Source organism: Zootoca vivipara, chromosome 3 (genome assembly GCF_963506605.1).
Source record: "Zootoca vivipara chromosome 3, rZooViv1.1, whole genome shotgun sequence".
Lineage (NCBI taxonomy): Eukaryota > Metazoa > Chordata > Lepidosauria > Squamata > Lacertidae > Zootoca > Zootoca vivipara.
Genome location: NC_083278.1, coordinates 102436920 through 102463612, shown reverse-complemented (window position 1 = coordinate 102463612; position 26693 = coordinate 102436920). Strand labels below are relative to the sequence as shown.

Below are 26693 nucleotides of genomic sequence, written 5' to 3'. Positions count from 1 at the left end.
GTGGTTCTTGTATACAATTCCAACTAGCAAATTCTATATCAAAGTAATCACCTTTTTAAAAATCTCTTTTTTTTCCTTTCTAAATAACATCTTCACATATTCCACAGTTTTATTTACAACTTAATTTCTAATCTAGAATATTACTTTAGCATACTTTTTTAAATAAAATTTAAAATCTTTCCATTCTTCTTCCATCGCTTCTTCTCCCTGGTTGCGGATTCGTCCGGTCATCTCAGCCAATTCCATAAATTCCATCATCTTCATCTGCCACTCATCGATCGTTGGTAGTGTTTGTTGCTTCCAGTATTTAGCTATCAGAAGTCTCGCTGCTGTGGTGGCATACATAAAAAAAGATACCTTCTTCTTAGGAATCTCCTTTCCTACAATGCCCACTAGGAATGCTTCTGGTTTCTTAACAAATGTGTTTTTCAACACTTTCTTGAGTTCATTATAAATCTTATTCCAGAAGTCATTCACTAGTGGACATGTCCACCACATATGATAAAATGAGCCTACTTCTTTCTTACATCTCCAACATTTGTTATCATGGTTGTGGTATATCTTTGCTAATTTTACTGGTGTAAGATACCATCTATACATCATCTTCATAATATTTTCCTTTAGTAAACTACACGCAGTAAACTTAATATTCTCATGCCACAGTTTCTCCCATTCCTCAATCATAATATTATGACCCACATCTTTTGCCCACAAAATCATAGCATTTTTTGTTTGTTCATCTTTCGTATGCCACTCTAGCAACAATTTATACATTCTGGAAAGTATTTTCGTCTTGGGTTCTAACAATTCTGTTTCAACCTTTGACTTCTCTGTTTGAAAACCAACTAATCTGTCCATTCTAAACACTTTGTTTAACTGGTGGTATTGGAGCCAATCATCTAATTTACCTTTCAACTCCTCATAAGAAGCAGGCGTCTTTTAATTTCGTGACTGCTGTCACCATCTGCAGTGATCATGGAACCCAAGAAAGTAAAATCTCTCACTGCCTCCATTTCTTCCCCTTCTATTTGCCAGGAGGTGATGGAACCAGGGGCCATGATTTTAGTCTTTTTGATGCTGATAGTAGGGCCCAATATGGTTGATACAGGGAACCACACTGTTTTTAGGGATTGTTGGGATATTCCCCTAGCTTCCAAGGCTTTGGTCTGAAGGGTCTTGTCCTTGACATAATTCTGAGTAGGGCAGAGCTGACTGAACTAGGCCTCCTGCACCTTTTCCCCAAGACCTGAGTGGTCCACATGTGGCAATATAACACTGATTCCGCGCCCCCCCCCAACCACCAATCACTTATCTTTCAGTGGGACAAGGTTCAGTTGAATCTGCTCTTTTATTACATACATCGGAGCATTTTAGGCCTTCCATACAATCGTTTATACACTTCTCTTTACGGTTCACTTTTTTTTCCAAGTCCCTTTGAGTTCACCTTCCTGAAAAATACGACTACAGTCGTACCTTGGAAGTCAAACAGAATCCATTCCAGAAGTCTGTTCGACTTCCAAAACGTTCAAAAACAAAAGCATGGCTTCTGATTGGCTGCTGCCTTCTAAGTTCAACACCTGCATTTCTCCTCAGAAATTGAAGATTTCACCTACCTGTTTGGCCCAAAGACGTTCATCGCCAACAAAGAGCAGCGGGTGTCCTGCATAGCGCCTCGGGGGGTCCCTGAACCCCGTATCTGGTGGGAGAGAAATGGCGCCCCGCTCCCTGCGACTGGCAGGGTACGCCAAGAAGCCGAGGACCTTGTCTTCACTAGCGTTGTAGAAAAGGACTCTGGAGTGTACACCTGTCATGCGGTGAACAAGGCTGGAGAGAAGAAGCAGAACTTGACCATCACAGTAGCTAGTAAGCAGACTCCTTTTGCAGATACTGAGAGCGCGGAAGGAGCACTGTGTGGTTTCAAAGGGAGAGAGTCATGGGTGGTATGGGAAAGGAAAGGGAGTATCCAGTTCTGGTTCTGGGTTGAGAGTTTGGTGGAGAAAACCAGCTGCTCCTTGGTTCTTGGGACTGGATTGGCCCTGCTCTGGAGTTCAGGACCGAACTGTGGTTTTCACAAGATCAGCGGTGGGGAACCTCGGGTCTGGGGCTTAGCTGCCAAGTATCCCGTTTTTCGCGGGAAACCTCCGGATTGTAATCCGTTTCCTGCTGTTCTCCCGAATGGAGAAAGATCCCGGAAATCCCCCAGATTTGCTACCTGCCAGGGAGCCTCCATTTTGGGTGCTGCTCTGACCATGTGTGGGCACCGGAAATTGGGCAGAGCGGCACCGGAAGTCGCTTCTACGCATGCCCGGCGGCCATCTTGGTGACGGTCGCTGCCATGCGGCCACCACCCAGATGGCCGCCAGACACGTAGAAGCGACTTCCGGTGTCGCTCTGCCCTATTTCTGGTGCCCACACATAGTCAGAGCAGCCCCAGAAGTTGCTTCTACGCAACTTCCGGCGCCACGCTGCTGCTGTTCCCGCATTTTTCATCAGGAGACTTGGCAGGCATGGTCTGGGGACTGAATATGGCCCTCCAGTTCTCTCTATACGGCCCTCAGCACTCTTCCCAGGCCGAGCTCCAAGCTATTTCCCTCAATGGCTCTGCTCTGCTCCCTCTTCAAAGTCCTTTTTCCTGGCTGGAAACTGCCCTTGAACTGTGATAATGATAGAATCATAGAGTTCTATGAATTCACAGAATCATAGAGTTGGAAGGGACCACGATGTATGGAGGATGGAGAGGTGTATGTGCTGCCGGTGTGTGTGGAAACCTCAGGCTTTTGGTGTACCTGGGTGCGAGTAATATCTGTCACCTCACCCACTTTGACCTCGGGCCCCCTCCCACCACTGGTGTGCGGCCCCCAGAAGGTTGCCCTTGAGGAAATGTGGCCCTCTGGTTGGAAAAGGTTCCCTATCTCTTCATTAGATCCTTTCAGCAGGTCAACGATGGCTTCCTTGCCACGTTCTTTGAATTACTACCTCTATTGCCGATGAAGAAACAGATGCTGCTGCGACTCTTGGGCGAGTTATTCAGCAGGCCTCTTCTGCTTAAGATGGCATGGGATGTTCTTATTGTTTTTCCTGCTCTGGAGTCAGCTGTGACGAGTGTCCACTTTTCTCTCCTGCCTCCAGCTATGCCAAAATGGGTGGAAAAGCCCAAGGACAGCCAGCTGGAAGAGGGCAAGCCAGGATACCTCCACTGTCTCAGCAAAGCGTCTCTGAAGCCCACGGTCAGCTGGTTTCGCAATGGCATCCCCATTTCAGAGGTGAGCGCTGAGGGGCTTTGTGGAACTGGCTCCCCAATTCTGCAGCTGCGTCTCCTTTATTGCTCTATAGTTTAAGCAGTAAAAGGTAAAGGTAAAGGACCCCTGGATGGTTAAGTCCAGTCAAAGGCGACTATGGGGTTGCGGTGCTCATCTCGCTTTTCAGGCCGAGGGAGCTGGCATTTGTCCGCAGACAGATTGCCAGGTCATGGGGCCAGCAGGACTAAACCGCTTCTGGTGCGAAACACCATGACGGAAGCCAGAACGCACAGAAACGCCGTTTACCTTCCCGCCTGAGCGGTACCTATTTATCTACTTGCACTGGTGTGCTTTCGAACTGCTAGGTTGGCAGGAGCTGGAACAGAGGAACGGGAGCTCACCTGGTTACGGGGATTCGAACTGCCGACCTTCTGACTGGCAAGCCCAAGAGGCTCAGTGGTTAGACCACAGTGCCACCCACATCCCTACAAGTTTAAGCAGTGCATCCTCTCCCTCCTGCTGCCCCTACCCAGTTCTCTTTTTACTGTTTCGGGGACAGGAGTAGAGGATTCTCAGTTGTGCTGCATAAGATGAACCTGCTGAATCGGGCGAGTGGGCCCATCCGTGTGACCCCCATCTGAGACCTCTGGGTACAGGGCGGTATATAAATTCAATAAATAATAATAATCTAGTACAGCTTTCTGTCTGGCCAGCTGCCTGCAGGAAGCCTCAGAATGGACATGAGCACAACAGCACTCTGCCCACCTGCGATTCCTAGCAGCTGGTTGTCGGAGGCATTATGCCTGTGTCTTAGGGGTGCCTTTTTGTACGTGAGTGTACATGCACACATCCCAAATGCAGTATTTCAAGAAGCGGCGCATTGGTGCTTTCAAGAGAGGCCCCCTCCCCACCTATTACAGCACAGTGAACCAACTCAATTAAACACGGCTGTGTGGCCTCTGGTTAGAGCCGCCATTTCTCTCTCTCTCCATAGCTGCCAAGTCTCACGTATTCCCCGGGAAACCCCCGTTTTTCCAGCTGTCCCCAGCCGAAAAAAATGGAATTTTTTGTTTTTTCCCGGTTTATTCTGGCGCAGCATGACTTCTGGTGCGGCGGCCATTTTGGAACTGGGCACAGCAGCATCAAAAGTCACTTCTGAGCATGCTCTGCCCAGTTGAAAAAATGGCGACAGCGCTACTTCCGGTATGCCACTTCCGGTCCGGTCACTTACTTTTCAGAGAGGAACTTGGCAGGTATGCTCTCTCTCTCACACATGCTCATTTAAACCAGGCATCCCCAAACTTCCGGCCCTCCAGATGTTTTGGACTAAAATTCCCATCATCCCTGACCACTGGTCCTGTTAGCTAGGGATCATGGGAGTTGTAGGCCAAAACATCTGGAGGGCCGCAGTTTGGGGATGCCTGATTTAAACCCTTGTTGTGTGGTCTTGCAGTTCAACAGCTGACTGTGTCCCGTGGCTGTCTCTCTCTATATGTGCGTACGTTTGTGTATCAGGTTCCAACCGGCTTAATCCTATTATGAAATTAAATCCTTTTCATTAAAAAAACAACAACAAAAGGGAGACGGGCTCAGGCATCTGACACAGAACTAAAGAAGATTTCATTTGCAGTCTCCCTTTTTCAGTCCCCCTTTCCCCTGTGAGATGCTTCTAGAAACAAGGCCCTGTTCTGGCTGTTTCAGACATGAGGCAACTAGAACCTCGTCGGTAGTGGAGACTTGACTGTGCCAGGTAGAAAAGGGGGGCACTTGAGGTTTTTTTTTAATTCTGCTGTGGGGCATTGGGGCTGGTGCCAGAGCCAGTCCTGCTGCCTACAAAATAGTCTTTTCACTTTCCTACTTACACCTTTTAATAAAAGAATTTTTTTGGGGGGGGGACTCTTCTGATTTTTATTTTTATTTAGTGGTTCTTTGCTATTCTTTTCCGAGGCAAACCAGGGATGCCCTAACGTGCTGATGATTTATTTATATCATAAATTTATTTACTGCTTGATTGTAAGGGGGGGGAGGGAACCCTTAAAAACAGCTTACAGAAAAGATAAAACGGTAAAATTATCACGGAAAAATTTACAGCCGTGATTTCAAACGTGCAGAAAGTTAAAACCGCAATGGAATGGACTAAAATGAATTAAAACTCATGCACACTTTCTAAACACCTGGGTAGGCTTGTCTGAATAAGAACAATCATTTGTAATAGTTTATGACTTGTATACCCTACCCATCTGACTGGGTTGCTACAGCCACTCTGGGCGGCTTGCAGAAGAATGTAAAAAAAAAAAAAGTGAAAAATGAGACATTGAGAACTTCCCAATACAGAGCTGCCTTCAGATAAGTAATAATTTATTATTGAATGACTTCAGCAGACACCAAAAAGAATAGCGAAGGTGCCTACCTAATATCAATAGGCAGGGAGTTCCAAAGTTGATGCTCCCACACTAAATGATCAGGTTCTTACAGATGTGGTGCAGTATTATGTGGCACCTGTAAAAGCGCCAATTCCGCCAATCAAAGTGAACATTTGGGGCTCTGAAAAGGCATAAGGGTAAAAATAAAGGCTACTTTGAATGAGCAGGTCCAGCTATACAGGTTACAGACGCTTCAGGTTTCAGACTCCGCTAACCCAGAAATAGTACCTTGAGTTAAAAACTTTGCTTCAGGATGAGAACAGAAATCACACGGTGGCGGCAGCGGGAGGCCCCATTAGCTGAAGTGGTACCTCAGGTTAAGAACAGTTTGAGGTTGAGAACAGACCTCCAGAACGAATTAAGTTCTTAACCCAAGGTACCACTGTAGTCTCCGGCAGTGGAAACGGAAGAAGTAGCCTGCAGAAAATCACCCCCTGGAATTGTTTTGGGGGGGCTTAAAGGTAAAGGTAAAGGGACCCCTGGCAATTAAGTCCAGTTGCGAACGACTCTGGGGTTGCGGCACTCATCTCGCTTTAAAGGCCGAGGGAGCCGGTGCTTGTCTGCTTCCACGGACAGTTTTTCTGGGTCATGTGGCCAGCATGACTAAGCCGCTTCGGGCGAAACCAGAGCATCACACGTAAACGCCGTTTACCTTCCCACCAGAGCGGTATCTATTTATCTACTTGCACTGTGTGCTTTCGAACTGGTAGGTTGGTAGGAGCTGGGACCGAACAATGGGAGCTCACCCCGTCGCGGGGATTTGAACCGCCAACCTTTCAGTCGGCAAGCCCAAGCGGCACAGTGGTTTAACTGACAGCACCACCCGCGTCCTTAAAAAGCCTTTGCGCTCATCATCTGTTGGCCATTTCTTCATCTCTGGCAGGATTCCCGCTTTGAAATTGCAGAGAATGGGACGCTGAGGATTAACAACGTGGAAGTGTACGATGGGACAGTATTCAAGTGTGTGAGCAGCACACCAGCCGGGAGCATTGAGGAGCAGGCTCGGGTGCACGTCCTCGGTATGTGACTCCTGTTGGAGGGAGGGATTATTCTCATTTTCTGCATGCATGTTCTACACGAAACAAATGCATGCGCTCACAATTCAGCTGGGATTCCTTCATTGCAGGGGGTTGGGCTAAATGACCCCGGGGATCCCTTTTGACCCTATGAATCAATCGGTCAGCGTGCGTCTCCTGCTCCTGAAGATGCTTTGGGAATCGGAGCCTTTTCAGGGCCTCGGGTGGCCTTGCCTTAGTCTGTGCTGCCCACAAGCGCTAAGCTGTTTTGTAAGGAAACCTAAGGATTAATTGTTTTGTGCTTGATTACTGTGCTCATGTCTCCTTACCCGGGCATTTTAATTTCAGAGAAGCTGAAATTCACCCCTACCCCTCAGCCTCAGCAGTGTGTCGAGTTTGATAAAGAGGTCACCGTCTCTTGCTCAGCCACAGGCCGGGAAAAGCCTGCAATCCAGTGGATTAAAACTGGTGAGGAGGAAATGTTCAAAATGTGCAATGGGCTTTGTTTCAACAGGCCTTACTGCAAAAAAATGTCTCTAGGTGTTTGCCTTTTGCGTTGCAGAGAAGCGCAGGAGCTTTGCCTTGGGTTTCTAAAATGTTAATTGTCCTTTGTTGACAATAGTTTCCCATCTCCGCAAAGCTAATAATCCTTCGCCAGGACATGGTAGGTCCTAGTCGGCTACTTACGATCTGCTCCTGAATGATCTCTCTACTCCCCTACCCAGATGGGAGCAGCCTTCCAGGCCGGGTCAGTCAGAATGCTGGAAACATGAGCTTTCGTAAAGTGACGAGGAGTGACGCCGGAAAGTATACTTGCATTGCTTCCAACGGCCCTCAGGGAGAGATCAGAGCGAACGTCCAGCTCACAGTGGCAGGTAAGCATTGGGTAGAAGAGGATTGTCTTTTTAAGCAGTGCTTGGTGACTTAAGGAGTCCGAGATCTGCCAGCCTGATTGTCTGAGGAGGAGGCCTGTGGGGTGGTCAGTAGTCACTCTTGGTAAAATGTTGACATTTGGGTCAACACCACCAAATGGGTGTGCTCCTGTTCATGGCTGTTCATGGCTCCTGTTCATGGCTCTAGACCAGGCATCCCCAAACTGCGACCCTCCAGATGTTTTGGCCTACAACTCCCATGATCCCTAGTTAACAGGACCAGTGGTCAGGGATGATGGTCAGGGATGATGGGAACAGTGGTCAGGGCCGAAGTTTGGGGATGCCTGCTCTAGACACACTGCCCACCTGATAGCTCAGTCAGTAGAGCATAAAACTCTTGATCTCGGGGTTGTGGGTTTGAGCCCCACATTGGGCTAAAGATTCCTTCATTGCAGGGGATTAGTCTAGAGGACCCTTGCGGTCTCTTCCAACTCTACAATTCTGTGATTGAATTGAAGGCTGTTTGTGTGTGTGTGTGTGAGAGAGAGAGAGAGACAGAGAGAGTGAGAGAGAGTGAGAGAGAGAGAGACAGAGAGAGAGGCAGGCAGGCAGGCAGGCAGGCAGACTAAGGCTGGGCAATATTTGGTTTTCAACATTGTAATATATCACTAGCTAGATTTGCAATGTACTGATATACTGTATCATAATATCTGAAATATGGATGGAAGTATGTGGAGGCATTGGGTGGCGTCACAGGTTTTTTAAAAATGATTTTCGATTTTATACATTTGAATAATTTTACAATCATTTTAATATTTCAAAACTCGACTTCCTACCTCCTCTTTTTGCAGTTCCTTAAAAAATTTTTTTTAAAGATTTTCTGCATATTCCATATTAACTTAATCATTTCTTCATCTACTTCAAATGTATACTCTTATAAAACTGCAGGTTATTACAATACAGTCGTACCTCGGAAGTTGAACAGAATCTGTTCCGGAAGTCTGTTCGACTTTTCGGAAACCAAAGTGTGGCTTATGATTGGTTGCAGGAAGCTCCTGCAGCCAATCAGAAGCTGCAGAAGCCCCGTCAGACGTCCAGCTTCCAAAAGAAAGTTCAAAAACCGGAACAATCACTTCTAGTTTTCAGGAGCCAGAACGTTTGACTCCCAAGGCGTTCGGGAGCCAAGTTACGACTGTAGTCCTGCCAATGTTCGTATCTGTTTACAGTTTCTTTGTAAATATTCAACAAACCATTTCCATTCTTTATGAAAAGTTTTGTAAAATGTTGTATAACTTTTTATAAAAAGTTACCTTGATTTCTTATTTTTCCAGTAAGTTTCTCCATTTCTGCGTATTTCAGAAGTTTTTGTATCCATTCTTCTTTCGTCAGAACTACTTCTTCTTTCCATTTTTGGGCAAATAACATACTTGCCGCTGTAGTAGGGCTGGGCGATATTTCGTCCCAAACGTTGAAGTCCATATCGTGATATCGGTTTCATAATTTTTGACCTGGCAATATATTGTGAATCATAGCGTGTGTGTGTGTGTGTGTGCGCGCACACACACACACACACATAGCACAGCCTTTTTCAACAACTGGAAAAGCAGTATATAGACATTTAAATAAGTAGCTCAGTCGTCAGTGGGATACTGAGACTTCTGGGGAGAGTGGCTCTCAGAACCGATGGTTGCCATCCGCATCGATTTCCAACATGCTCTCAAACGTAATGTCACCTGGATGCAGCTGTCTTTCAGTCCTGCCTTTTCTTCTGGGAAAGAAAAAAGTGGCTAACCCTAATGTACCCAAACTTGTACAATGATATGAAAAACAGCCACCAAACAATATGAAGTTTCTTCCTTATTTTTAGTTTTCATAAGCTTTAAGCTGAAGCCAGAAGACACAACCGTCTACCCGGGACACACAGCCATATTCCAGTGCCAAGCCGAAGGCGACCCGGCGCCACAAATCCAGTGGAAAGGGAAGGACAGGCTTCTGGAAGTCGACAAATTTGGCCCCAGGTAATGGTCTGTCCCTCCAAAAATAATAATCTCAATACTTCTATTGGGGAAAGGCATCTTTGCACCACCAGTGCTGTTGTTCTGCTCACGCAACAGACTTCCACTTGGATGATGGAACTTCTCCCTTCTTTTGGAGGGGTGCATGGAGAGAGGAGAATGATGGGATGCCCTGGTACTCAGCATTGGACGCAACCCAGCCGACTTCCAAGTTACTTGTGTCTGTTGATTTCACCGAGCCTGCGCTTTCTTTCTTATGTTTATATCCTGCCTTTATCCCAAGGAGCTCTAGGTGGTGCTCATATGTCTCCCTATTTTACCCTCACAACAGCAACAACCCTGCGAGGTAGGTTAGGCTTGAGAGTTAAGGGACTGGCCCAGGATCACCCAGCAAACTTCATCCCCAACTGGGGATTTGAACTCTGGTCTCCCAGTTCCTGGTCCAGGCCTCTTAACCGCTGTACCACCCTGGCTGCAGAGCATGATTTAGTTGTACACAGCCATTAGCTTGTTTTGTTCCTCCGTCGCCTCCTGCAACGAGCCTCTTGCATTCACCCGTTGCTTTGTAGCAGGGCCTTGTCAACTTGAATTTCAAGTTCTGCAGGTGAAGAGGACAGAGAAGCATTTTTGCAGTAACTGCAGCTTAGTTGACCCAACCGTGTTGCCGTACTAAACCGCATTAGAAGCCTGTGTCTTGACTGTTTACCAAGTCTCTTGCCTGCTGTGTATTTTATGGAGAGGGAGGCTCTCTTCTGCAAGACAGGGGTCACCTCCAGGCCTCTTGAGTCCTCTGGCTGCTCTTCTCCACCACCTTCTCCTTTTGTATATGTGCGTGGGAAGAGCACGGCACTCCCTAGCCCATGGCGCAGCTCTCTCCGGTTCCCGCACAGCCGAAGCGAACACAATAGGCAGGCAATTAAGGGATCATCCCTTTTGCTCTGAAGGGCATGCAGCAGGAACCAGCGTTTAGGGTTGATTAAAAAGCCAGGCAGACTCTTAACAAGAGCGTGCCTCAAAGCAGTACATCACTGCTGCAGAGGGAGGGAGGTGGAAGCACCCAGGTAGGTTTTGAGCACACTCTTGCTCAAAAGGATCGCTGGTAGCAGAGTGGGGAAAGGCTTTGGCCTAAAGCTTTGTAGGGTAGGAGGTGAAGGTCAGGGTGCACCAGTGGACTTGATCTGTTGGAAACCCCAGGGGTGAAATGTGGCCCTTGGGACTCCCCAGGCTACACCCCCCCTTACCAGTGATACCCCTCCACTGGCTCTTTTTTTGCAGCCTCCTTGGGTGGGCGACTCTTGGGATAGCTCAGTCGATAGAGCACAGGACTCTTAATCTTGGGGTCGTGGGTAGGAGCCCCATGTTGGGCAAAAGAGTCCTGCATTGCAGGGGGATAGACTCAATGACCCTTGAGTTCCCTTCCAGCTCTACAATCCTATGATTGTATGTCTTTAGGCGCCTGGCAAAAACATTCTTCTTTACCCAGGCCTTTGGCCTTTGCAATATGAGTGGACTGTCATTATGATTTTCTTCTCTGATTCTATTATTTTTATCATTATGCTATGTCAATTATGAATTTGATGTTATAACTGCCCTGGGATCTTCGAGAAAAGGGCAGTATATAAATTGAATAACAGTCGTACCTTGGACGTCGAATGGAATCTGTTCCGGAAGTCCGTTTGACTCCCAAAACTTTCAGAAACCAAAGCGCGGCTTCCGATTGGCTGCAGGAAGCTCCTGCAGCCAACTGGAAGCCGTAGAAGCCCCATTGGACGTTCAGCTTCCTAAAATTGTTCGCAAACTGGAACAATCACTTCCGGGTTTGCGGCGTTTGGGAGCCAGAATGTTCAAGAACTAAGCTGTTCGAAAACCAAGGTATGACTGTATTATTATTATTGATACTATAACAACAACAACATGTAGTAGTGTTAGTAGTAGGTGGCTGGATTTGAGTCCACTAGAGCTGGTCCCCCAAAGATGCCGTTCTGTGGTGCAGGTGTATTCTGTTTGCATAGAACCGTGCTCCGGAGTTACATAGGGCGGTTCTGCTTACTGCCCCCCACTTCTCGTCTTCTTCCTTTTGCAGGGTCCAAATTATGTCTAACAACTCCCTGGTAATCTATGATGTCACCAGTGAGGATTCCGGGAAGTATACGTGCATCGCCGGAAACAGCTGCAACATCAAGCATCACGAAGCTTTCCTCCACGTCGTGGGTAAGGGGTGTTCCCATAATATGCCTCCTCAACACTTCACTCTGCAGAACTGGCGCTGTTTAAGGCGCGCCACATGCTACTCATTGCACATTTGTAAGAAATCAATTTTGTAGTGCCTGTTGACCTTGGGAAGGTGCTTTCGCTGTAATCTTCTTTGCGGCTGCTAAAAACATTTTTCTTTAGGCAAGCCGCCTACCCGTGTGTGTGTGTGTGTGTGTGTGTGTGTGTGTAATGTTGACATAGGCTTTAATATGCTTTTTACAAATTTTCGTTGATTTTAATTATTTTTGAATGTTTTAGAAGCTTTCTTAAAAAAAACTGTGTTATTGTTTTATTCTCTTTGCAAACTGCTCTGAGGGTTTTCTTTTTAAATTACGGACAAGCAACATTCAAATTTTATTACGAAATAAGTGTCCATTTCAGAGTGGTCAGGCAAATGTGTTTGGGGTGCAAGAAAGTGACTCTTGCTTTTTGGCAAGACATATCCCTCATTCTTGTGGTTGAGAAGGAGGAGAGGGGCAGAATATTCTCGTGTCTGCATGCTATGACACTTAACAGCATCACTAGCCACCGTTGGACACACTAGGGTATTTTAAGTACGCAGACTGGGTTCTAACAACATCTGAAAAGAACCATTCACCCTGCTCAAGAGGAAGCACATGCTGGCACAGCTGTCTTGATGAAGGGTTGGTTGTCAGGCTAATTCTGTACATTGCAAAGAAAAGTTAAAAGCATGCTTGGTTGTGGTATGTACTGTGGCATGTGGTGGCCAGATGTGGCTGCTGTGATGTGGAGGCAGCACCGCAGGTCTTGTGTTTCATGTCATGCCTCTCTCTCGCTTTCAGACAAACCAGTGACAGAAAGGGAGGGTGCACCAAGCAGCCACACTCCCTACAAGATGATCCAGACCATTGGGCTGTCCGTTGGAGCTGCGGTGGCGTACATCATCATTGTCCTGGGCCTCATGTTTTACTGCAAGAAGAGAAGGAAGGCGAACAGGCTGAAGAAGCAGCCGGAGGGAGAGGAACCGGAGATGGAGTGCTTGAACGGTAAGACGTTGGAACTTGGATCCCAGCCAGGAATGGGGAGGCCTGTGTTCAGTTTAGGCTTCCTGGTTCAGAAGGTGAATGAATTATTCGTCTTCGTTGTGGACAGATAGCCTGAAGGTAGCCTGAAGAACTGTCCAAGTTGATGTATCACACTGTGGCAGAGCCTTCCCTCACTTGGGATGGTCCAAAGGATGTTCGACACCACAATTCCCAGCCAGCGCCAGCCAACAGTTGGAGATTATGGGAGTTTTAGTGCAAAGCACCAGGAGGACAGAGGACTGGGAAGGCCAGTCTAGGATTATAGACAAAAACTAACATATCTCCAAGAATGTATCTGAAGAAGTGTGCATGCACACGAAAGCTCATACCAATAACAAACTTGGAAGGATTTTATTATTATTATTTCTCCAAGAGTTCTTAAAAGATCTTAGGTGTGGCATTGTTCATCTCTTAACTTAATCTGTAACTTGTACTCAAAATTTGCCAAACCAGAGAACTGGAAAGTAGGCAGAATTACTTGTTGATGGTTGTTTTTTTAACGGGGATCTGGGAAATTACAGGCAGTCAACATAGCATCTGTCCCAGGTACCGTATATTAGGAGAAAGTGGTATTAAAGTGGAATGATGAAGAATATAGAAGTCTTGCTGAAGAAGTATTCAGTCCCACAAAGCTGGTCCTCTTCAGAGTTCTTTGGGAGTGTCAACAAGCATGTGGGTAGAAGTGATCTGGTCGCATATTTGGGCTTTCAAAATGCGCCTCACTGAAGGCTCCTAAGTAAACTTATGGAATAAAAGGGTAGGGTCTCTTAGGGATGAATAACTTACTAAAGAAACAAAGAATAGGAATAAACCGACAGTTCCACAATCAAGGGCTGCTGGGGACGTGTGCTTTTTACCTTGTTAATAAGTTATTTGGAGATGGGCAATGAAGAGGCAACCAGATTTGCAGGTGGTACTAGATTATTCAGGAAACTCAAGGAGTCTGAGAAGAGCTACAAAATGACCTCTCCAAATAAGGTGAATAAGCAGCAAAAAAAGCAGCGGGGGGCACTGTGGGTTAAACCACAGAGCCTAGGGCTTGCTGTTCAGAAGGTTGGCGGTTCGAATCCCCGCAATGGGGTGAGCTCCCGTTGCTCGGTCCCAGCTCCTGCCAACCTAGCAGTTCCCGCTCTCGTGGGAAGGTAAACGGTGTTTCCGTGTGCTGCTCTGGTTCACCAGAAGTGGCTTTGTCCTGCTGGCCACATGACCTGGAAGCTGTATGCTGGCTCGCTCGGCCAATAAAGCGAGATGAGCGCTGCAACCCCAGAGTCGGTCACGCCTGGACCTAATGGTCAGGGGTCCCTTTACCTTTACCTAAGTTCAAAATAATGCACATTGAGGCAAAAAATAATCCTAACTTCACACTTGCATCAATAGGATCTGAAGCATGGCATCCTGTCGCTTTTGTGGAGAGAAACTTAGCAAAACACTTTTTAAAAATGGGAAAGAACTTCTATAAATGTGCTTTATTTAGAGGGGGCATGATTTTAAATTACTTTGGTGCCGATTTTAGTAGCTTTTTGTAATTTCCCTCCCAACGCTGAGAATAACTGTGCAGGGAGCCTGCCTCTTTCTAAATTGCTCTCTCCTGCCTTTTGAGATGTTTAACAATGTCTCCGCAGCCTTTTCTGTGGAAGGCAAACTTAATCTGCCGGGCTCCTCTTGAGAATGCAGGAGCTGCCCAGAATACTCTTATTAATCTGTCGCTGCCGAAAGCGGGACTTGCCTGCTGCTTCGACTGCTGGGGGACTGTGATGAGTTCTGATCTCGACTACTGGAGGGTTATGAAATAACCACGAGGGGTATTCAGCAGGAGCCTCGAGTGATAGGCCAAACAGCAAGAGCGGCTAATCAAATTGCAGGAGCTGGAAGGCAGCCAGTTCTGTGCACTTAGCAGGCCCCTCTGAAGTCTGTGGCAACATCGCCCTCCAGCGACCAAGGCAGGCCGCTCTGTAGGGAAAATGGACTGTTCTGCCTTGAAATAGAGCCCAAATTCTAGAAAGGTGGTTGCATTGGGTCCTTGCTAGAAAAAGAAATAATTTTTTTTGGGGGGGGGGGAGGTGTGACACAGATATGATCTGTCGTGTGGAATGGGTTTCACAGGTGAGTGGAACAACACACCTGCCCATGTCCCTTGCACAGTGCTTTAGTAATAATAATAATAATAATAATAATAATAATAATAATAATAATCTGTTAGGAGCTGCCACTCTGGGCAGCTCCTAACAGAATATTAATAATAATAGTAAAAGCATCAAACATTAAAAACTTCCCTAAACAAGGCTGCCTTCAGATGTCTTCTAAAAGTCACAGGTAGGTAGCCATGTTGGTCTGCCTTAGTTGAAACAAAAAAAAATCCTTCCAGTAGCACCTTAGAGACCAACTAAGTTTGTCATTGGTATGAGCTTTCGTGTGCGTGCTTATCTGAAGAAGTGTGCATGCACACGAAAGCTCATACCAATGACAAACTTAGTTGGTCTCTAAGGTGCTACTGGAAGGAATTTTTTTATTTTGTTTCTAAAAGTCAGATACTGTAGTTATTCATTTCCTTGACATCTGAAGGGCACCACTACCGAGAAGGCCCTCTGCCTGGTTCCCTGTAACCTCTCTTCTGGCAGGGAGGGAACCGCCAGAAGGCCCTCGGCGCTGGGCCTCAGTGTCTGGGCTGAACGATGGGGGTGGAGACGCTCCTTCAGGTATACTGGGCCTTTGAGGCTGTTTAGGGCTTTAAAGGTCAGCACTTTAGATGCCTGACAGCCAGGTGGTTGCCTGGCGCTTGGGAAACACAGTTTGCCAGCCCTATGCTTGGCAAAGCTGCTTTCTGCAGGGATCAGCTACATGACTTGGGTTTTCCCGTGCGGAACTCGGTTGCACAGCCAATCCAGCTACATCCCTGGTGCCTTACACCTGATGTACACCTGTATGACATCAGGTGTGGGACAGGTTGGGGGTGCTTTAAGGGCTAAATAGGGACCCAAGTCAGGGCCAGGTTTGGCTTGCAGGCTTATGGTTCCTCACCCCTGCCCTTGGGAGGAGTTATTGCCTTCTCGTTCCCCTCTCCATTCACCCCACAGTGTTTCAGCTGCTCATAACTCTTCAGTTGTAATTAGCAACTGCACACAACAGAACAGTGATGGGGCTGCTGGGAACTGGGCTCCCCTGAAATGCACCTTGCATACACTTTGCAATCAATGCTTTTGTTTTCGGAGGCTCGATGCCGCGGAGTTCGCGATCCCCAGGAAGCGTCCCGCTTCTTAAAAGCGGTCCTTTTTGACAAACCTGTTTCTCTTTCCAGGGGGCACTCTGCTGCAGAATGGGCAAACCACCGCTGAGATTCAGGAAGAAGTGGCCCTGACCAATCTTGGCAGCGGCTCTGCGGTCAGCAAGAGGCACAGCGCCAGCGACAAGATGCATTTCCCCCGCTCCAACCTGCAGACAATCACTACCTTGGGTAATGCTGCAATAGCAACAACCTCAACCTTTTTCCCCATAGAGTTTGACCACCCGACATTTGCTTTCCGTCACTTAACTAACACCGTACGCTATAGGTGTAAAGTGTCATGTAGCTATTTGGGATCATGGATAAATAAGTCGACGGTATTCCGTGCAGGACACACGAAGGTCTTGTGCAGTACATTGTGTTGGTTTATCTCTCCCCTTCTTGCCATGAGAACAGCAGTAAAGGTTGTCCTCTTCTTCCAGGGAAGGGCGAGTTCGGAGAAGTCTTCCTGGCCAAGGCAAAAGGCATTGAGGACAACGAAACCGAAGTGCTTGTTTTGGTCAAGAGCCTCCAAACGAGGGATGAGCAGCTGCAGCTGGACTTCAGGCGAGAGTTCGAGATGTTTGGCAAGCTGAACCACAGCAATGTGGTGCGGTTGCTGGGCCTTTGCCGGGAAGCTGAGCCTCACTATATGGTTCTGGAATATGTGGATCTGGTAAGAAGCCCCTCTGGGGCTGCCAAATCTCTGTAGGGGCTTTGTGGCAGGCAGCCTGGCCTTGAAATCGGGCCAACATCTCCCCCCTGCCAAAGGCGTTTTACTGAGGCCCAGCATGATATGGTGGTTATAAGGCTTGAGGAGACCAGGGTTCAAATGCCCGTTCAGCCACGAAGCAGGTTGGGTGATGTGGAGCCAGTCACAATCTCTTTTGACTTGCCTTGCAGGAGGCGAACCACGTATATCACCTTGATTTCCTCTGGGGTATAATTGAAATAAATAGATTATACTTTGACTGATGCTAAAAGGCCCGTTGACTAGGGGAATTTAATTTCACTGCACACAGGTGGTGTAGTGACAATAAAGGATTATTATTATTATTATTATTATTATTATTATTATTTGCCACAATGAATACAGTGGGATGCTCCTAGGGTACCGCTGACAATTGAAGGTCTTGGGTAAAGGGGGATATGCCTGTTTGTTAGACATCTCTTCGAGAGGCAGATGAACATTTTGTGGCCCTTAACTGCTTTCTCGTTTGGGGGCAAAGGCCAGCAGCTTATGTAGAAATGCCAGCCGCTCGCATCGGAGGTGGCTGCATAGATTTCAGTCTCCGAAATGGATGGAGTGGCAAGGGAGTCTGGATTCTGTACAAGGCAATGTTACTTTGTAAGTGAAGGGAATGTATATATAACCATTCACCCACTTCTAAAAGTTTCCTGAAGCAGAAGGAGATAGCAGTGAGATAAATGATTGCAATGCAAATGAGATGAGGTGGAGGAATACCACGACGTTAATGGAAGATAATATTTGGTTTCGTAGGGGGTATTCCAAATTATATATGAATGTCGAAACATGAGACACTACTTTATCCCGAGCCCAGACCATTGATCCATCTTACCTTAGCACTGTCTCCATGGACTGGGATCATCTCTCTGGATTTTCCGGCTAAGCACTTCTCCTGCCCTACCTTGAGATGCCAGGTGCTCACACCTGGGACCACCTGCATGCGAAGCAGAGATAGTTGCAGCCACGTGAAAGGAATCTCTCTCTCTCTCTCTCTCTCTCTCACACACACACACACACACACACACACAATTGGTTTTGTGCTCCCCTGGTAGCACCATAGAATCATAGAGTTGGAAGAGACCACAAGGACCATCCAGTCCAACCCCCTGCCAAGCAGGAAACACCATCAAAGCATTCTTGGCATATGCCTGTCAAGCCTCTGCTTAAAGACCTCCAAAGAAGGAGACTCCACCACACTCCTTAGCAGCAAATTCCACTGCCAAACAGCTCTTACTGTCAGGAAGTTCTTCCTAATGTTTAGGTGGAATCATTGCTCCGTGTCCGCTTCTCAAAATGCTGCCGCTTTTGCCTGGGCAGATGAGGCCATCCCTGCCGTCGTCCTTCCTGCCTTTCGATGCTTTGCGCGTGCAGTTACGAAAACAGCAACTTTCCTTTTCTTTCCTGGCAGGGAGACCTGAAGCAGTTCCTCCGGATTTCCAGGACTAAAGATGAGAAGCTCAAGACGCAGCCCATCAGCACCAAGCAGAAGGTGAAGTGGGAACTTTGCGCCACCAATTTCACCTGGGGGGGGGGAACGTTGCACCCATTTCACTTAGGCAGCTTTGTGCTTCAGCATGTGAATAAGCCGACAGCCCAGGGACAAGGTAAGGCGGTGCAGCTTGTTTCCAGGGGGCCGACAGTGGTATTGGTCTAAATGCTTGGCATGACATACAGGCTGCAACCTTAAATCCCCCTTCCAATCCAGGTGTATTTTATTAATGAGATTACTCAACCGCAAACTCCCAGGGTGGGTTACAGCAATAGAATCTACTATTATAAAAAAAAAAAACAGATAAAAGCATTACAATGAGAAAATGCACAAAGCAGTGGTTTTCAACTGGTGTACCGTGGCACCCGGGGTGCCTTGCTTGAATGATGGCCAGGGGTGCCACGTTCAACACTGGCCTCTGCCCCTCTTACCATTCCTCCCTCCTTTGATGCCCTCTCACGTCTCTTCCTCCCAAAGGCCTGCACAGCTGTTTTTTTGCAGCAGCCCTGGCTACAAGCTCCGCAGGCGAATGGTGCCTCTGGGGCTGGCCAGGGGGTGCTCCCCAGGCCTCTGTGGGGCAGTGTGAGGAGGCACCCCTCTCTTTGGCAGCTCAGAAACCAGGGGTGGCAGCTGCGGCTCCCAAGGAGAGCGAAGAGGAGAGAAGGCTGAGGGAACACACCCCGAGGGAGGGGGTTCGAAAAAGGGCGAGAGGCTGCCGGATCTGCAGGCAAGGGGCGACAGAACTGGACTCCTGAGCCCCACAGGGGTGGCCGCAGAAAGAATGTAGTTGGTCAAGGGTGCCGTGGGCCCAAAAAGGTTGAAAACCTCTGGCATAAATCATTCCAGGTGAATTTTTGTTGTTTAGTCGTGTCCGACTCTTCGTGATCCCATGGACCAGAGCGCGCCAGGCACTCCTGTCTTCCACTGCCTCCCGCAGTTTGGTCAAACTCATGTTCGTAGCTTCGAGAACACTGTCCAACCATCTCGTCCTCTGTCGTCCCCTTCTCCTTGTGCCCTCCATCTTTCCCAACATCAGGGTCTTTTCCAAGGATTCTTCTCTTCTCATGAGGTGGCCAAAGTATTGGAGCCTCAGCTTGATTACGCTGAATGGTGAATTGATTACGCTTTTACGGAACTGGTGCACATCTTTTTCCAAACAGGTGTCCTTCTGCTGCCAGCTGGCCCTGGGGATGGAGCACATGTCCAACAGCAGATTCGTGCACAAAGACCTGGCGGCTCGGAACTGCCTTGTCAGTGCACAAAGGCAGCTGAAGGTGTCCAGCCTGAGCCTCAGCAAGGATGTTTACAGCAGGTAAAAAGAGGCTGCATCACCTCCCTTGGCGGGTCTGAACGCGGCACGCTTGGTGTTGTTTTTAGGGGCCAGAGAACTGACCTGTCCCTTTGCTTCCCTACGAGCAGCGAGTACTATCACTACCACCAAGCCAGGATCCCTCTCCGCTGGATGCCCCCTGAAGCCGTCTTGGAGGACGAGTTCTCCACCAAGTCCGACGTCTGGGCCTTCGGGGTCGTCATGTGGGAAATATTCACGCTGGGCGATATGCCCCATTCCAAGCTGGCGGATGAAGAGGTGCTGTCAGGTACGTCCATCCCCACTGGGGCCTATTCCCCGGGCTTTGTAGTCTTTCTTCTTCTTCTTTGGCGATCACTCGTAGCCGAGTAAGATTGTCTTCCATAAACACGATTTTAACAATGAGTCCGTAAGTGACTGTGGAGGCCAATTCTGGATCCACGCGTCCTTCCACAGTGGGGGCATTGGTTTCTGGGCGGGAGTTGATCACGGTGTGCATTTGCCAAGTGTGAAATCAGGGAAGATGGTTCACGGAGCAGGGAAGTCCTTCCCTGCTCCCTGTCAAACATCTCCTCCCCCCACCCCGGCTGCTCTTCCTCCCCCCCCCCAATGCGCCGCCCCCACTTCTGCCTGCCTCTGACGCTCAAAAGAGCAGGGTACGCAGCCGGGGTTGAGAGAAGCACAGTGAACCGAAGCCCCTCTCTCAACCCCAGCTCCGATCTCTTACGAGCATCAGAGGTGGGCAGGATCCGAGGCGGGGGGTGGACGTAGGAGCAACCAAAAGGAACCCTCCGTTCCCCCCCCCCCCCGCTTTTGCTAATGCCTGCCCAAGCCGCCCGAGACCCCGTTTCCCGCTGAGGGCTGCTCTGGCTTGGAGAGAGCTGTGTGCAGCGGGAAACCAGCTCTGGGGCCGCCTCCTAGGCAGTGGGCGGGGAGGAGGGAGCTCTCTTCCCCGCCCGCTGTCAAGGAGGCAGCCCCAGAGCCCAAGCCGCCTGAGAGCCCGTTTCCCGCTGTGCACGGCTCTCGCCTTCGCTCCATAGGACACACAGAGATTTCCCCTTCCGTTTTAGGAGGGGGAAAGTGCGCCCTATGGAGCGAAAAATATGGTAGTTATCTATGTGACCATGGCTGTGTGGATGCTATTGGCCCAAAGACAGAAAGAAGACAAAGTCCTGACCAGAGAAGAATGGCAGATTTAAGTTGACGGATTATGCCAAAACGGCAAACAGGAATGGGGAAATTTTATAATTTATCTCAAAAACCATTGTAAACCAGCTAAAATCGTTAGTAGGATTGGAATAACACTTGTAGTTTAATGGTAAATTTTGGACATAATGCAGATGTAAAAGATTTGGATTATTATAGAAGATGCAGGAGGAAATGATTTACAATAGGACCCACAAAGGGGAGGAGGGAAGTCCAGGAGATTCTTTGGAATCTTGCTTTTTATGTTGGATGCTGGGTATGTGATTGTAAAACTTCAATCTGATAAACCAAATAAATAAATCTATTTCAAAAAAAAATTCCTGCATTGCAGGGATAGAACTAGTTCACACACACACACACACACACACACACACACACACACACACACACACACACCGAGGTCCCTTCCAACTCTGCAGTTCTTTGAAATTACCGTAACCCTGGCACCCCCAAACTGCAGCCCTCCAGATGTTTTGGCCTACAATTCCCATGATCCCTAGCTAACAGGACCAGTGGTCGGGGAAGATGGGAATTGTAGTCCAAAACATCTGGAGGGCCGAAGTTTGGGGATGCCTGCTGTAACCTTTTACAAGAGTCTCAGTGCTGAGTTTCGATAGTGTGTGCTCCCTATGAAGGACTGGGCAGCCGTCTCCCTGTGTCCTCAGCCTCCCCTTTTCCTCTCTTTAGGTTTACAGTCTGGGAAGATGAAGCTCCCCCACCCAGAGGGCTGTCCCTCTAAGCTCTACAAGGTGATGCAGCGCTGCTGGGCTCCCAGCCCGAAGGACCGCCCGTCTTTCAGCGAGGTCGCCAACATGCTCGGAGAGAGCCCGTCCGAAAGCAAGGCCTGAGCGGGGAGGCGCTGCCCCCCCCCCCTGGCCGGGGTTGGGACACAGCAGGAGCCTGGCTTTTGGCATTTTGACTGTTACAGACTCCTCAAACCGGGACCTAAGAGTCGAAACCCAACGGGACCACGGGATTTTTTTACACGCAGCGCCCACGCGGAGGGTCACGGACACAGCGGCCCCCTGGACTCGAGGCCTCTTTTTTCCCTACCAGGCCCACCCACCCCTGTTCCCTTGCGCCCAACCAGACCGCGTTCCTCCAGGTTCTACCTCCGATAATCCGCAGGGCTAGTTGGAAACAGCAACATCCCAGAGACAAAGGGGAATCTGGGAGCTACCACGGGCCAGTCACAGGCTCTGTGACGGTTCCTCTGTCTTGGGACACCTATCCCTTTCTCCCTCCCCTTGAACAAAACCCCTTTGGGGGGATCCTTTTAGCGAAAAGCACAGCCAGGTTCCTTCCAGGAGCTAGAAAGTGTCTTAACACGGGAGGGGGCGGGTTAGAGTGGAGCATGCTGGGGGCATTTCTGTGCTGCTGTGCAGCCCACAAGGGGTTTTTTTGGGGGAGGGGAAGAAGTCTTAAGTAAGCCCTGAGCAATGCCCCTTTTGGGCACCAAAGGGGGGAGGCTGTCGGCTTCTGTATTTACAGCAAAACCACGTCCCAGCGCCTGCCCAGGTCCGCCTTGGCATTTCCTGCTGCCTTGATTTATATTTCCCAGTGCAATGGCTTCAGCAACAAAAACTCCCAACCCTGCACTTGCGTCATTTTCGAACACCTCCTTCCCCAACTTTCTCCCATATCAGTTGACCTGACCCAGGGGGCTTGGGAAGGAAGCCAGCCCCACTCCCTGGGCTTGTACGCCTTATCTGAACAGGGTTGATTGAGTGGCTTTTTTGTGTGTGGCCACATTACCCCCCGCCATTTTCTTGGGAGGTTGCCCCCTTGCACAGAATCTGGTGTCCCGCCCACACTGGAAAGGAGGCCCCCCCCCTTCCTTGCCCCGTCACACGCAGTCCTTTTCCTTCAGCCGGCGAGGAACCTGTATATTTATTAAGCAGTCCTTCCACCTCTCTTCTCCTCGTGTCGTCCATCTGTCAGGCCTTCTGGCACCTCCCTGCGTATCCAAAAAAAAACACAGTGCAAAGAACACTCAAGTGCCTGGCATATGAAGGAGATTTTTCACTAGCTTTCCTGACTATCCAATGCCGCCTTTTTATATGATTATTTGGGGCAATGTTTGATTTCCTTTCTTTCTTACTTTTTTATTTTTTTTAAAGTTGACACCTCTCAGCCTTAGTAATTCTTTTATATATATTATTACTGGAATTGCAGCCTAGAGTCATTTTTTTGTTTGTTTTTAGTTTCAGTTTGCTTAAGCGGAGGGGTAGAACAGCCAACAGGTGTTCGTTTTTTTAAAAAAAACAAATAATATGCTGCTCTCAATAAAGACTCCCTCATTTTTTTAAAAAAAAAACCACACAAACAATAAGACCAGTCCTGTATTGCTTTTCTCTGCTTTCTCACCACCCACCCACCCTTTCCCTCTGGAGGGGGGGGATCCTGCTTTCAAGAATAAAGTTATACAGTATTTTATTTGAGGCTCCAGGAAGTCTGGTTGGGTGGAAACTCTCAGCTTGCACAAAGTGGCCAAGAATCACCGTGTGTTTGGCAAGACGCAAAGAGCACAGTTCTTCTCCGCAACCTGCAATACACCTTTAGTTACCGAATCGGTTTGTTTGTTGAAATTAAAAGCATGGTCTCTATTGGGGAAGCGCCGTAATTCAATGCTAGAGCATTTCCTTTGCATGCAAAAGGTCCCAGGGTCAAGTCCTGGCATATGCAGGGAAGGGCTGGGAGAGTCACTTACCTGAAACCTTAGAGAACTGCTTCCAGTAGGCAATACTAAGACAGGTGGCCCAATTGGTCTGACTCTTCCAAGATCCAAGAGAAGATATTCTGACTAAAGATCAAGAAGAACTTTCTGACGGTAAGGTAGTGGAACGGACTCCCTTGGGAGGTGGTGGGATCTCCTTAGAGGTTTTTAAACAGGTTGGGTTGCCATTTGTTGGGGATTCTTTAGCAGTGATTGCAAAGGGTTGGACTAGATGACCCTCGGGATCCCTTACTAGAATCATAGAGTTGGAAGAGACCACAAGGGCCATCCAGTCCAACCCCCTGCCAAGCAGGAAACACCATCAAAGCATTCTTGACATATGGCTGTCAAGCCTCTGCTTAAAGACCTCCAAAGAAGGAGACTCCACCACACTTCTTGGCAGCAAATTCCACTGTCGAACAGCTCTTACTATTCGCTCCGGTTTATCTGCGGACGATCAGGAGGAAGAACGTTGCCTTTCACAGCTTGTAAGGGGATATATCATTGCACAGCCTTCTCTTGATGACAGAATACACAAAGAGATTAGATTTAAAATTCAGGGAAACAGAAATGAAGTGTCCCCCCCCCCATCTAACATCAAAACATGCTACCAATAAAGCATAATTTTAGATCAATTCATTTCATTCCCTGGACATTTTCGAATGAAGAACTGAACACAGTACAGATTGTACACATGCAAAGTGCCTTTCCCCTCTAGATGTGGTTGGGCGAGCCATAAAAAGTTTTATCAAATCTTCTCCCGCAAGGCAGAATCACCCCCTCTATCTACACCTCTCCCCAAAACACAGATTAACCTACATAATCAATTAAGACTACGGTTATTGCTCTACAAACTTCCATTCAGCTGCGCGGTTCCAAGTTTTGGACCTGCGTCGTCTGAATAAATTGGCTCTACCTGTTTTCTATCACTACAGTAGTTTGATTTCATTGTATGAACCCATGAAGATAATAGTACCATAGGAATCTCTCATTCCTTATGTTGTAAACCACCCTGCGTTTGAAGGGTGGTATACAAATTTAATTAATAATAAATCATCATTGGTACTGTATTTGAATGAATGAATGAATGAATATTATGGTCGGAGACCAGCTTTTAAAACACCTTTGGGGGAAACAGTCCCAAAGGGCAAAACATGCATATAAAACTTTATACAATGGTAAAATTGATGTTTATAAATTCAATGAACATAAAGGTACTGTATTATATATTTTTCTTTCTTTTAAAAACCACATACAAAGCTAGCAGGCACACCAACTCCTAGGGGCCAAGGTTGAGGCAGTTTCGCCACACCCCAATGTAATATTCAGGGGGTGTTTGTCTTTGCCCCCTGGCTGCTTGCAATCTCGCGTGCATGACGTCACTGAAAGACAGTGGCTGTCCCAAGGTCGCCCAGTGAGCTTCATGGCTGGGGGTGCAGGATTTGAACCTGGATCTCCCCAGTCCTAGCCAAATTGCCACACCAGACTCTCTCTCTCACATGTAACAGAGCTGCAGCTACCAAGAAGACTGCGTCTCGGAGCAACCACACACTTTTTATCAGGCAGCAGACTTTGATAGGTGCATGACAAAATTTATTCAATCCAAGAGAACTCCAATAACATTATTCCTGTTCCGGAAACGTTTGGGCTAAAAGTACACACCGTGCCAATTTTAAACCCTTTTAAAAATATGTCATTACAAATTCCTCGTAGCAGCTTCAGTTTTAATTCCTCTAATCCCAGATTTCTGGCAACGGCAACAAAAGCCTTAACTTTCCTCTGAAAATCCATGGAGAGAGAGGGAGCACAGATGGAGCTAACTTAAGAAGGGACTTTGATGGATGTCAATCACCTGGTGCCGGCAGAAATGGCCCATTCAGTCGGCCAAGAAGTACCCAACCTTTGCCCTCTTGCAGCAAGAACACACAACAAAACAACAACAACGACTTTTTGAGGTTTGGAAGGTTGTTAGGAAAATGCATCAAAATATTTTGGATGGATGAATGACTGATGGGAAGACTTTTTCTAACAACCCCACAAGCAAATTAGGAAGGATTCTAATTGCTTTTTTAACTGTCCTATAAGCCAGAACAAATGTTCAGACCAGATATAGTCTATTGATTGTGTAAACCCCTTTGCTACAACAGCTCCACCAGCTGCCGTCTTATTTCCAGGCACAATTCAAAGTTCTGGTTATGACTTTTAAAGCCCTACATGGCTTAGATCCAAACTATATCCCCTCATAAGAACTTACTTTGGTTTTGAGATCTTTGGGAGTGGCCCTTCTCTCTGTCCCGCCACCCTCGCAGGCGTGCTTGGTAGGGATGTGGGAGAGAGCCTTCTTGGTGGTAGCTCCCAGGTTGTGGAACTTCCTCCCTAGAGAAGCCAGACTGGCCCCCTCCTTCTCCTGCCAGCAGGTGAAGACATTCTATTAAGACTACATCTAATGAAGGGGTTGGTGCCATGCAGTTTCTATTGTAATTGTACGGTTTTAATAGAGAGTTGATGATAGGATAGATAGATAGAGTTAAATCTTTCAGTGTTTAATTGCTTTTTAATGGTTTTTTAAAAATGTTTTTAGCAGCTCTTGTTTTTCTGTAAGCTATCCTGAGTCCTGTCGGGGGGGAAATGAGGTTATAAATAAGTATACAATAAAAAACAACTATAGTAAGCTTTGTACCCTGTTTCTCCGAAAATAAGACGTAGCCATAAAATAAGCCGTAGCAGGATTTTTAAGCATTCAAGGAATATAAGCCATACCCTGAAAATAAGACATAGTGATAGGCACATCAGCAATGCCAGCCGCAGGAGGAGGAGGAGGAGGAGGAGGAAAAAAATAAGACATCCCCTGAAAATAAGCCATAGTGGGTTTTTTGAGGAAAAATAAATATAAGACGGTGTCTTATTTTCGGAGAAACACGGTATTATAATCAAATCAGGATAACCTAAATTAACAAGTAGGTAGCCGTGTTGGTCTGAGTCGGAGCAAAATAAAAAAATTCCTTCAGTAGCACCTTAAAGACCAACTAAGTTTTTATTTTGGTATGAGCTTTCGTGTGCATGCACACTCTATCAGATACACTGTGGCTTCTGTTTCAGTGT

General features: G+C 47.5%; 1 protein-coding gene across 1 annotated transcript in view; it reads left to right on the top strand.

The window, feature by feature from the left end:
* Nucleotides 1-26416, top strand: part of PTK7 (protein tyrosine kinase 7 (inactive)) — a 114931-nt gene extending 88515 nt beyond the window's left edge. Inside the window, exons 7-20 of the mRNA XM_035111158.2 lie at nucleotides 1594-1863; nucleotides 3130-3263; nucleotides 6546-6681; nucleotides 7027-7146; nucleotides 7404-7553; nucleotides 9418-9568; nucleotides 11649-11776; nucleotides 12622-12825; nucleotides 16160-16315; nucleotides 16567-16799; nucleotides 18280-18360; nucleotides 19521-19672; nucleotides 19780-19958; nucleotides 21563-26416. Of these exons, the coding sequence (XP_034967049.2) occupies nucleotides 1594-1863; nucleotides 3130-3263; nucleotides 6546-6681; nucleotides 7027-7146; nucleotides 7404-7553; nucleotides 9418-9568; nucleotides 11649-11776; nucleotides 12622-12825; nucleotides 16160-16315; nucleotides 16567-16799; nucleotides 18280-18360; nucleotides 19521-19672; nucleotides 19780-19958; nucleotides 21563-21723 (2255 nt within the window). The 3' untranslated portion in view covers nucleotides 21724-26416. The remainder of the gene's footprint in view (nucleotides 1-1593; nucleotides 1864-3129; nucleotides 3264-6545; nucleotides 6682-7026; nucleotides 7147-7403; nucleotides 7554-9417; nucleotides 9569-11648; nucleotides 11777-12621; nucleotides 12826-16159; nucleotides 16316-16566; nucleotides 16800-18279; nucleotides 18361-19520; nucleotides 19673-19779; nucleotides 19959-21562) is intronic.
* The last annotated feature ends 277 nt before the right edge of the window (nucleotides 26417-26693 follow it).